The 13,003-nt window shown below is 40.6% G+C and overlaps 1 protein-coding gene across 4 annotated transcripts in view; it reads right to left on the bottom strand.

The window, feature by feature from the left end:
- The window catches only part of LOC144691759 (interleukin-10 receptor subunit beta-like), a 37,020-nt gene that overhangs the window by 11,310 nt on the left and 12,707 nt on the right, over positions 1–13,003 (bottom strand). For all 4 annotated transcript variants that reach the window (XR_013579203.1, XM_078560198.1, XM_078560197.1 and 1 more), the window contains exons 2-5: positions 7,595–7,718; positions 6,352–6,539; positions 6,079–6,242; positions 2,182–2,326 (exon numbers count right to left, since the gene is read on the bottom strand). Coding sequence is in view for 3 of the 4 variants with exons in the window: in XM_078560194.1 (XP_078416320.1) it covers positions 2,182–2,326; positions 6,079–6,242; positions 6,352–6,539; positions 7,595–7,718 (621 nt within the window). In the remaining variant the exon portion in view is untranslated. The remainder of the gene's footprint in view (positions 1–2,181; positions 2,327–6,078; positions 6,243–6,351; positions 6,540–7,594; positions 7,719–13,003) is intronic.

Raw genomic sequence — 13,003 nt, 5'->3', positions numbered from 1 at the left:
CCTTCTGCTAATTAATTTACAATCTATGCCCCTGGGTAATGACCTGTCTGCTGAGGGAAATAGGCACTTCCAATCTACTCTGTTTAGGTGTCTCATAATTTTATACAGCTCAATTAAATCTCCCTTCAGCCTCCGTTCCAAAGAAAACAACCACAGTCTATCCGATCATTTCCTCAATTAGGACTGAGATGAGAAATGTCTTCATTCAGAGAGTTAAGAAGTATTTGGATGTGCACTTGCGATGCCATGGCAAACAAGGCTATGGGCCTAGTGCTGGAAAATGGGATTAGAATAGTTAGGGACTTGTTTGACCGGTGCAGACTCGATGGGCTGAAGGGCCTTTTTCTGTCCTGTAGACCTCTATGACTCTATGAGTTGGGAATCTTTGGAATTCTCTACTTCCGAGGCCATGGCTGTTGAGTACATTCAGGACTGAGATTGGCAGATTTTTGGGTACCAAGTGGGATAAGGGATGGGAAAGTGGAGTTAATGTTGAAGATCAACCATGATCTTATCAAATGGCAGAACAGGTTCAAGGAGCCATGGGGCCTACTCCTGTTCTTACTTCTTTTGTTTTCATCCATTTTGTGTACAACAAAGTCCCACTAAAAGCACATGTAATTTATTTCTAACTAATCTGTTTATGATATTGTTGGGTCAGGAATAAACATTGGCTAGGACACAGATGAACTACTTTTTTAAGAATTCAAGGGGTCCACCTAAACTATCAAAATACATTGGGCTGATTTTTCATTCCCAAGGCAGATGGCTCAAGTTGAGAAATTTCCTCACTCAGCACACCCACCTTGGGGAAAAAAGTGCCCTGAATGTTCCAATTTTCACTCTGGGGGGTGATGGAGTCTGGAGTCAGGCCCACCGCCCCTGGGTGCAGATCGGAGGCAGCACAGGGAATGCTGAGTACCGAGGTGAGCTTTTGAAAAGTCCTGGCTCGGTTTTCTGGGCCTTTGCCCCAGTTGTGTTGTTAAATATTAGGCAGTCTAGCCTTCACTCCTCACCCCCTATCAGCCCCCACTCACTCTACATGCCCCATCGATGCCAACTAATGCCACCCCATATGACCCCTCTCATCCCACCATGCCAACTCATGTCCCCCACCCACCCCATGGCCCCTCATAACCTCTATGCCAACTCATGCCCCCATGGCCCCTTATAGCTTCCATGCCAACTTAATGCCAACTCATGTTGCCCTTACACCCTCCATGCCAGCTCACTCAGTATCCACCATGTTGAGGTGAAATAAAGATCTAAATATCAATGTCAGCTTTTACTATAATAAAAACACTCCCATTCATGAAAGCCCATTCAAAAATTTGAATGCCCCTCATGTACAAGAGATTAATTAATCTCTTACCAAAACAAACAGACTTGTATACATAACTTGTACACATTCATGTGTACATTTATGTACACATAAAATACAGTGAATCTTTTAATAATCTCTTTGAGCTGCCAATCAAGCCATAAATTTAACACACTTCCTGCCCCCCTGCTGGGATAATTGTAGGTTGTGGAAAGCAGCCAACCATTAATAATGCTATAATAATAGACCTTTGTGTAATAAACAACAGCTCTTGTAACAGCTGAACAGATTTTTTTCAACCCTCACTGACACAGCAGTTTTTCAATTCTTAATAAAAGGGCTGCAGATTTAAATAACTTCACAGCTCGACAAACCTTATCCACCCTTCTTGAGCATTTATGTCTTCTTCATAAATTCACGACTCTCACATTGCAGGATAAGGCCATTTCTACAGCAAAAATGGGGTCTGTTTGAGCCCAGTATTGAGTTTAAACAACCCTGCTGAGTTTGAGTTTCCTGCCTATGTGAGTCTGCTCTGCCCCCTTTCCCCTACCAGCAAAAATTGGATTTGTCAGAAATGGGGGTGGGACTTCAAGACACAGATTCCATGCGCCATTTTTTAAAGGCCCCTGGAGTCTCCAGAACTCTGCAAAAATCCAGCCCATAGTTTCGAGCAGCAGGAGCAGCTGGGAATATGTGATTTAGCAATCCAACATCGGTGTCTGGCAGACCCTTCCTCTATGAAGAGAAAAAAATGTACCCACATGTATAATGGTTTTATCTGATAGCTTTCCTTTAAGAGGAGCTGACTGTATTAGTGTAAATATTGTAATGGGGCAAATAGAAGAAAATAGTAATACCGTTATCCATTGTAGTTTCACAGACAATTGAACTAGGATGAGTCTTTCTCTTAGGTAAGACAGGTTCAACTTTCAGGCAGTAGGTGGTCCAAGGTTTAAGATTTATGAGGGTTTTCATCTTCTGATTAGTGTTAACGCTCTCAGTCTGTGGAATTCAAAAGGTCTGTCAAATAGTTACAGGAGCCAAATAGTAGAAGCAAGACAGATAAAATGAAGCATATTAAATGGAAGCATTATGAAGGGAGTACTGTTAATATTTTCATAAAACTACTTAGTAGACTCACACAACAGACATAATTCTTCTCAATATACTTGTCTGACACTACTGATGAAATCATGGAAACTCTTGTTTCATTGGGTTGACCAGTTTAATAAATATTGCTGAAAAGAGAGACACGTTGCCAGAGCTTCTCATCTTGCATTCATCAGGACAAACACAAGAATGCCAAATTTCAAATGATCACACAATTTATATTACAGGAGAAAAGGGTATTGATTGTAAGTTGACTCTGATTAGCCAAGGTGTTGCCATGGAGAAAGTAACGAGAACTGTAAGCTCCCCTAGCTCCCGGATAATTCAAAAAAGGCACAAGGCTTGAACATATTCCTTTTGTTTGCAGAGAACATATGTTGCTTCTAGTAAGTATAAATGAGTCATGTTACAAGCCCAACTGATTATGTTAAATTGAGTGTTAGTGTAGCTATTAGTGCATTCAGGACTGTTCAGTGAGTGCCTCCAAATCACAGAATCACATCCACAAGTAAACATTTTGTTTTGGGCTTTGCAAATGCAGGCTAGTTGAACACTGTCTGTACTCCGCCTATTATTAACAATCGAAGGAATATGCTGTTTGATTCAATCAGCCAATTAGTGGGACATATAGCCTGCGTACCTGGCATCACACTGACACTGAACTTCATACACAATGTTGCTCAATTGTGTGGTGGGCAGAATGTCTTTTTTGACTTACGGCAACATCCTGTTAGTGGAAAATGTCACTCGTGTAGTTACTGTATAGTAGCAGTGTGAAATGACTTGCTTAACCTATTGCTCAAATTTTGAAATACTTTGCCTCTCCAGATAATTTGAGGTAGACCAGGCACTTTTCAGGTCCGAAAATGGCGGCCTTTGGCCCATTTGTGAGTTTGTACGATACACAGCAAACAATGTTCTGAGCAGGGCAGCCATTGACTCACAGGATAGCAGGTTAAGCAAACAAAAGGAAAATAGGCTGTGAAAATCCAGCCAAAGTATAAAAAAGCAATGACGTTATGGTGAATCTTTATAACACACAGGTTCGGCCTCAACTGGAGTATTCTGCCCAATTTTGGGCACATTTTAGGAAGAATGTGAAAGAATAAGTGAGAGGGCAGAAAAGATTTAAGAGAATTGCTCCAGAGATGAGGGACTTCACTCCTACCACATCCAGTCATTAATGTTGGTGGACAATTAAACAACTAACCAGAGGAGGAGGCTCCATAAGTATCCACATCCTCAATGATAGGGACTCCCAGCACATCAGTACTGAGTTTCAGCCTCCCCCGAGGTCCCCAGCATCACAGATGCCATTCTTTAGTCAATTCAATTCACTCCATTTGACATCAAGAAATGGTTGAGGTCATTGGATACAGTAAAGGCTAAGGGCCACGATGACATTCTGGCTGTAGTACTGAAGACTTGTGCTCCAGAACTATCTGCACCCATAGCCAAGCTGTTCCAGCACTGTTACAAAACTGGCATCTACCCCACAATGTGGAAAATTACCCAGGTATGTCCTGTCTATAAAATGCAGGACAAAGTCAATACTGCCAATTACTGCCTCATCAGTCTACTCTCAATTATCAGCAAAGGGATGCAAGTTGTCGTCGTCAGTGCAATCAAGGGGCATTCACTCAGCAATAGCCTGCTCACTGATGCTTATGTTGGGTTCTTCCAGCAGCACTTGGCTTGAGACCTCATTACGGCCTTAGTCCAAACATTGACCAAAGAACTGAATTCCAGAAGCCAGATGAGAGGGATGCCCCTCACATCAAGGCAACATTTGACCAAGTATGGTATCAAGGAGCCCTAGCAAAACTGATGTCAATAGGAATCAGGAAAAAACTCTCCACTAGTTGGAGTCATACCTAACACAAAAGAAGATGATCATGGTTGCTGGTGGTCCATCCTCTCAAACCCAGGACATCTTTGAAGGAGTTCCTCAGGGCGGTGTCCTAGGCTAACCAGCTTCATCTGCTTCATCAATGACCTTCCATTCAACACAAGTTCGGAACCAGATGGGTCATCTTCAACAAGAGAGATTCTAAACATCTCCCCTTGATGTTCAATGGCATTATCATCTTTGAATCCCTCACTATCAACATCCTGGGGGTTGTCATTGACCAGAAACTGAACTGGACCGGTCATATAAATACTGTGACTACAAGAGCATGTCAGAGGCTGGGAATTCAACGGCGAGTTACTCATCTCCTGACTTCCCAAAACTTGACCATCATCCAAAAAGGCACTAGTCAGGAGTGTCATGGAATACTCTCTACTTTGCTGATGAGCGTGGCTCCAATAACACTCAAGACTTTCAATACAATCAGAACAAAGCAGCCTGCTTGATCAGAACCCCATCCGGTAACTTAAACATTCACTGCCTCCACCATCAACACACAGTGGCAACAATTTTCACCATCTAGACAATGCACTGCAGCAACCCACTGAGGATCCTTCGATAACACTTTCCAAACCTTTAACCTCTACTACCTAGAAGGGCAGTAACACATGGGAACTCCATCACTAGCATGTTCCCCTCCAAGTCACACACCATCCTGGCTTGGAACCATATTGCCATTCCTTCACTGTTGCTGGGTCAAAAACTTTGAGCTCCCTTCCTAACATCATTGTGGACATACCTACATCACATGTACTGTGGCGGTTCAACACCAACTTCCCAACGGCAATTAGGGATAGGTAAGAAATACAAACCTTTTCAGCAAATTTCATATTTCTTGAATGAATAAAAAAGTTACGTGGAGAGATTGGAGAAGTTCGTCTAAGGAAAGATTGAGATAAGATTTGATAGTGGTGTTCAAAATCATGAGGAGTTTGGACAGAATAGATAGGGAGAAACTGTTCCCATTGTTAAAAAGGTCGAGAACCAGAGAACACTGATTTAATGATGAATGGCGAAAGAACCAGAGACGACATGAGGATAAACTTTTTCATGCAGTGGGTGGTTAGGATTCAGAATGCACTGCCTGAGTGTGTGATAGAGGAAAATTTAATCATGGCTTTAAAAAGGGAACTGGATAGTTATCTGAAGAGAAAGCATTTGCAGGGCTATGGGTAAAGAGCAGGGGGAGTGGAACCATCTGAATTGTTCTGGAAGATAACTGGCATGAACACGATGGGCTGAATGGCCTCTCTCTTTGCTGTAATCATTCTGATTCTATGAAATAGACTGAACAGTTTGCAATCGTTAGTAGAACCAAGCTTTAATTGGAGCAGTAAATTCAGATAACTATTGTGGTCTGTTATGTAGACATTTTACATCTTATAGGAAAATTGTTCTTAGTAAGGGTGACACAACATTGGTGAAAATGTCTAAAAATGATTTTAAAAACCTGCAGGAAGATGATATTATTCAACATTATATTAATAACTTTTATCAATGGATTTCTGATAAATTCTCCCTTACACAATTGTAAATAACTACAAAATGATTTTTGAAATATTGGGCAGATTGTACACACTTGCCAGAATTGACATTTCAGTTGAACTGCAACCTAATACAAAGTGATCCGACTACTTTAATGGCTTTCTAGCTCACCAGAATTTACAATTACAAGGAAGCTGTCCTTTTAAACTAATGAAAAAATGTATTTATATCTCTTTCCTGTGAAATTTACCTTTTCTTCATCTCCAACTTTCCAGTAGGACACTTTGTAAGCCAAGTCCAAAAAATATTCATGCATAGACATATTATCATTCTCATTTACAGGTTCAGAGATGTCGATGTCCAACATATCCAACCTTGGCTTCACAACCACTTTCGAAGGAGGTCCAATTTCAGCTGTATCGCAAAGACACATTGCATTGGTAGTATACTTAGAAAATCATGACAAATACTTAATTTCAAGGCAAATTAAATGAAAAATATGAAAAGTAAGGAACAATCCTACTGTCTGCAAGAGGTTCAAACTCCTTGATAACAGCCCATTCAGATGTCTCATTCTCATATTCAGCCCTTACACGGAGGCAATAACCAAACATCTTTTTTAATACATTTGACAAGTCACATTCTGTGATTCTGATGCTCGTGCAGCCTTTCTTAAAAGGTTTCTGTTTATTATAATGCATGTCATAGTAGCTAAAAAGAAAATGGATAATAAAATTAGTCATCATCATTGTATAGGTGTGCCCGTGATGACTCAGTTGGATGCCTCTGGTTTTGGGTTCAAATTCCATTCCAGACCTATAGACAAATCAAGATATTGTTGAAAGTTCAAAAGGTAAAAGTTTGAAACTATAAATAGCAATTTAGCTAGATTAATTTTAAAACTGTGATAGATTTTTACTAGTCAAAGATATTAAGGGAAATGCGGCAAAGGTGTTTTAGTATGGGGGTATAAGTTAGGTCACAGATCAGCCACGGTCTCATTAAATGGTGGAATAGGCTCGAGGCCTCTCTTGTTCCTGCTATTTTGAAAAAGAGCAGCGGAATTATCCCATTGGGCCCGGTAAATATTTATCCCTTAACCAACATCAGAAAGTCAGATTATTTGATCATTGTTACATTGCTGTTTGTGAGAGCTTGCAATGTGCAAATTAGTTGCTGTTTCCTACATTTCAGTAGCGACTACACTTCAAAAGTACTGCGTTGGATGTAAAGCGCTTTGGGACGTCCTATGGTCATGAAAGGCTCTACATGAATGCAAGTGTTCATTAAATGCCTAGATGGACATTGCAGGCATGTTACATAATGAAAGTAAAAGAGTGGTATATGTTTCCAGAATTTTTATTTTCATACCTCAGCAAATTAAATATCTGGATAACTGCCCTTCTCACCAAACACTGATTAACAGTAACCTGGAGCAGAATTTTACATTCGGTGTGCGGGGGTGGGCCCGACACGCTGGAACGTAAAATGACACGTGATGACGTATTACCACTGAGCCAAGGCTGACACTTAAAGAGGCAACAACAGATTAACACCAGTAAGCATGCTTTCATTCAATATTGACAGCTGTATGGCTTCATTGCAGTTTAAATATAAGCAGTAAGCATTCAGAAAGCATCTTTTTTTATTTATTCCATCTGCCCACTTCACACTTGTTAGCCATTTATAGCCAATGATTTTGGATTTAGAGAGAGTAACCAATTAATACCATAATTATAATATAGTTTCTATGTTGTATCACTCACCTTTGATACTCTACTGAATAATGGATATCGCCTTTGCGGTAAGTGACTGGGTTCCATTGAAGTAGATTTTTAAAGTTGATGGAACGCATTCTCAAATTCTGAGGTGTAGGTACCTTTCCAAAAACTGTATTGATGATAAAACAAAGGTTTTATATGTGCGTTTCCTAAAGAGAATATTGTTTTGGATTTCCTGTCCATCGGACTTTTCTATAGGTAAGTATTTGGTCAACTGGCAAAAAAGTCAAACATAATCTTTTTTTTAAAACTACATAAAATGCTTTCCTCAGTTTTTTCCCCCCAGCTTTTGCAATGCCATACACTACTGAGATGGAAATGAAGTGATTAGCACCCCAGTTTCTGACAGTTCAACTGTGGAAACAGCAGCTGGGAGGCATACATGGGCATCGCGTGTTTTTATTTTCTTCCCATGAGGAATTTCTTTGCTTCCACTGATTACCTTCCTGGTGACTGGCTGCGATCAAGAAACTCACCCTATGGAATAATGAATATATAATTCATGTCCTAACATTTGATATTGCTTCACATCCACCATTCAAAACTCTCAGTTGACACTTATATGGCCATAATAATGTTTTCCTGCTTTCCTATGAAGTGTCCCATTAGATGATGTCCTGAAGAGGAATACTAAGATTTAACCTGATACACCATCAGTAGAAGAGCTCATTGAGAGAAAATAGTGAATGTAAATTTTACTACAGAACTGAAAGCACAGATTAGATTTTCATGCATGTGATGCTCTGAATGTGATACAGACATTATAGGACAGGTTTTACTGTTATTGTGTTCGCCACAAAGTATTGCTGAAGCGCAGAAAGGAAAATCAGGCAGAAAAGATTGTATGCCCATAGCAGACTCCTGCTGGGACTTTTCATTTAGATTAATGGATGGAAAATCAGGTGGGTGCCATTATGAACATATGCCTTGGTTACAAATTTCCTGTCTAATTTATGACATTTTGGTAACCTGGCATAAAAGCAACAGTAAACCAGTGGCACTTAGTGCTGAAACACTCCAAAGGTGCTCCAGTTTCTGAGCAGCTTACATCTAAGGTTAGATGACTCAATATAATATGATCAATTGTAAGAAGTCATCCAAAAAACAACCTCCTTGTTTTTGGTTTATGTAATAAGCTGTTTTACAACATACTCTGTTTCAATGTGTAGTGGTTGCAGCTTTGTCCCACAACAAATTTTATAACTAGTCCAATGCAAGATTACCTAAATTGAGTTTAGCGACAAAACAAAAACAGAATTACCTGGAAAAACTCAGCAGGTCTGGCAGCATCGGCGGAGAAGAAAAGAGTTGACGTTTCGAGTCCTCATGACCCTTCAACAGAACTGAGTAATATTAGGAGAGGGGTGAAATATAAGCTGGTTTAAAGTGGGGGGGTGGGGAGGGAGAAGTGGGGGGTCAGGGAGAGAGAAGTGGGGGGCGGGGGGGTGGTTGTAGGGACAAGCAAGCAGTGATAGGAGCAGATAATCAAAAGATGTCACAGACAAAGGAACAAAGAGGTGTTGAAGGTGGTGATATTATCTAAACGAATGTGCTAATTAAGAATGGATGGCAGGACACTCAAGGTACAGCTCTAATGGGGGTGGGGTGGAAAGACTAACAGGGCATTAAAAGTATAGATTTAAAAATAATGGAAATAGGTGGGAAAAGAAAAACCTATATAAATTATTGGAAAAAACAAAATAATTTATATAGGTTTTTCTTTTCCCACCTATTTCCATTATTTTTAAATCTATACTTTTAATGCCCTGTTAGTCTTTCCACCCCACCCCCACTAGAGCTGTACCTTGAGTGTCCTGCCATCCATTCTTAATTTGCACATTCGTTTAGATAATATCACCACCTTCAACACCTCTTTGTTACTTTGTCTGTGACATCTTTTGATTATCTGCTCCTATCACTGCTTGCTTGTCCCTACAACCACCACCGTCCCCAACTTCTCTCCCCCCACCCCCCCCACCTTAAACCAGCTTATATTTCACCCCTCTCCTAATATTACTCAGTTCTGTTGAAGGGTCATGAGGACTCGAAACGTCAACTCTTTTCTTCTCCGCCGATGCTGCCAGACCTGCTGAGTTTTTCCAGGTAATTCTGTTTTTGCTTTGGATTTCCAGCATCCGCAGTTTTTTGTTTTTATCTTTGAGTTTAGGGAGTTGATGTGAAAGTGTATTAAGGAAGTTTGCTCCAAATTAGTTGCAATAGGTGCAAAGTAATGTTTGAAAACTTTCTAGATTGTGCTTTGAGCTTAATTTTTAAAATTTTAATGATGGCAAAAAGCCAACCATCCTTCCAGCTTTTCCCTAAAAATATAAACTGGCTGAGGGACATACCTCATTAAATAATGGTGAACCTTGTGCAGAGCTCCATTTGTTAATGTTGAAATTTCACAAATATGAAGTTCTATCAGTGACTACTAAAGTCTGACCCTCATTTCATAATAGGGAATAAAAACTTAGCTGGTTAAGCAAGTGAATAGCTGAGTCACATACATGACGGTGGTTTCAGGTTCAGACCTGCTAATCTCAGGTTGAATCCCCAGTTAAAAGATCTAGAGAAGGTTAGAGACCAGAGGGAGGGGTCGAGGTGGGATGAGACTTCTGGCGCAGGATTTTACGGCGAGCGGGGCCGACGCATAAAATGACGCGCGGTGACATCGGGCGAAACTCCCGACGTCACTGCGCCCCATTTAAATTTTCAGGAAGGCGGGGGTGCAGCGAAATCAACTGTGCGCCCGCCGACCTGTCAATGGCCAATTGAGGCCATTGACAGAGTCAATTAAGTAATTAAAGGACCTGCCCGTCCAACCTTAAGGTTGGCAGGCAGGCCAGGAGCCCCGGCGCAAATTAGAAAAAGCATGAAACCTCATCCACGGGTGGGATGAGGTTTCATGTAGGTTTTTAAAAATTTTAATAAAGTTTTTGTAAAAATTATGGACATGTCCCAACTCTTGCAACATTGTCACATGAGGGGACATGTTAGGGAAATTTTATTTTTCTATTTTTAGGTTTTTAACATTTAGAGCCGATCTCCCTGAGGCTGCACTTAGCCTCAGGGAGATGAGTGTGCTCTTTCGTGTGCATGCGCGAAAGAGCGCACTCTCAATTTTGGGATTTCCGCCCCCCCAACCTGCACAGGAAGCGCAAAGCGCTTCTGTGCGGATGTCACGCTGGGCGGGCCTTAATTGGCCGCCCACATAAAATGGCGCCCGATCGGAAGTGTGCCTGTGTGCGCCCGCCCTTCAACTTCGCCCCTGACGGGAGGAAAATTCAGCCCCTGAAGACAGGGGCTGTAGGGGCACGAAGACTGCTGGCCAAAGAAGTGGACACGGAAGAAGAGCTTAGCACTGTGCTGAGCTCAAAACTCAGTCAGCTGGGCATGTAAGGAGATGATGCTGAGAGTCAATTGTTCAGGGCCAGAGAGGGGAAGGTCCGAGTTGATTGTGAGAACAACTTTTCTGATCTGCCTTCTATTTTTCTCAAATAAGGATTTCTCTCCACCATGGTTGACATGTTGACCATGTCCATTTACTTTTCTGCTCTCAACCCTTCCCCTCCCTCCCAGAATCATAGTTGGGTTCCCCTTGTCCTCACCTTCCACTTCACCATCCTCTGTATTTAATGGATCATCCTCCACCATTTTTCCTCCTCCAGCATGATGCCACCATCTTCCTCTTTCTCCCCTTTCAGCAGTCCAAAAGGAATCGTTTCCTCCATGATGCCCTGGTCCACTTCTCAGTAATCCCCAATAAACCAGCACCCCTACCCACTTTGCATGGTACTTTCCTTTGTAAGCTCAGAAGATGCAATGCCTGCTAATTTACCTCCTCCCTTCCCACCATCCAGGGCCCAAATACTCTTTCAAGTAAAATAATGATTTACTTGTACTTCTTTCAATTTAGTATACTGTACTCACTACTCACAGTACAGTCTCATCTGCACTGGGGAAGCCAAACTCAAATTGGGACAATTGTTTTGCTGAACACATCTGCTCAGTTCAAAAGCCTAATTCTGAATTTCTGATTGTCTGCCATTTTAATTCTCCAGCCCACTTCCACTCTGATCTCTCTGACCTCAGCCTCCTACGCTGTTTCAATGAATTTCTATATGTGCTCAAGGAACAGCACCTCATCTTTCAATTGGGCACTTCCAGATCCAACACGAGTTCAACAACTTCACATCACAACTCTTCCTCTATTTTTTGGATCAGAATTGTTGGTAAAGTTTCTGCTATCGCCATGTACACCTCCATCTTTGTTTCTTTACCATCTCCCTTTTTAGCATTCAGGAAGTTTCTGCCAGTCAAATATTATACTACTAAGACAAAAACAAAAATACCTGGAAAAACTCAGCAGGTCTGGCAGCATCTGCAGAGAGGAGCACAGTTAACGTTTCGAGTCCGAATGACCCTTCAACAGAACTGAGTGCTAGACCTGCTGAGTTTTTCCAGGTATTTTTGTTTTTGTTTTGGATTTCCAGCATCCGCAGTTTTTTGCTATTATACTACTAAGTTCTTACTGTGTCTTCCTGCTTCTGTGTAATATTACACTAGTAAATAAATTCAAATTACTAATTTAATATGAATGTATTGATGTGACATTCTGTATTTTCTGGTGGATGTACCATGGGTGTTAAAGCATGGTAATAGGTAATTACTAGTCACATATGGCATCTTATTTGCATAAAGGTACAAGTATTGGGTGATAGGAGACTCTGTTTTACAGAAATGGCCTTTCCACTGTGAAGATGAATTAAAAGCTTTGGGAGAAAAGCCAAATATAACAGTGAAAGAATAAGAGGATCAAAGCTCAAAATCAATCAATTAATCGGGCTAGAATATCCTATTTATGATTAAAAAGAGAAGTGAAAATAGAAAGGAAAGGAGAATGATATTTAGAAAGAGGAAGTACTGAATATCCAATAATCCAGGCTATAATGAAAACACCATTAACTAATACAAAGCTAAGCTAATTTACACAGCACAATAAAGTTATTCAACATTTCAAAGTTAAATTTCATGCAGTATTTGGATACTGTAGGTATTTCCCCCTCATTCACAAATCACATGTACCTTTTATGCTCATCAATAAGTTACCATTCATCTCATGTGATGCTTCTATCAGCTGGATAATACTATGCAGTCAGTTTTCTAGATAGTTTTATTCAATAACTATACACAGAGCAACAAGTATTGCCTGCAGTCTTAAGTAGGTATAAATAATCATTAGAATCAAAAAGACAAGTCTGAGCCTGATAACTACAGATTTAAATCAATTAAATTCTGTGATAAATGTATTTTCTTATATTAGCTCTTATACTGCATTTGGGTTTAAGTAATTGTTATGGTTGATTTTAGTGCAACAGTGATTGGAGTAGAGAC

The sequence above is a fragment of the Cetorhinus maximus genome, chromosome 16 (assembly GCF_964194155.1).
Source record: "Cetorhinus maximus chromosome 16, sCetMax3.hap1.1, whole genome shotgun sequence".
NCBI lineage: Eukaryota > Metazoa > Chordata > Chondrichthyes > Lamniformes > Cetorhinidae > Cetorhinus > Cetorhinus maximus.
Note: the sequence above shows the minus strand (reverse complement) of the source record. Positions and strands in the feature narration are given on the sequence as shown.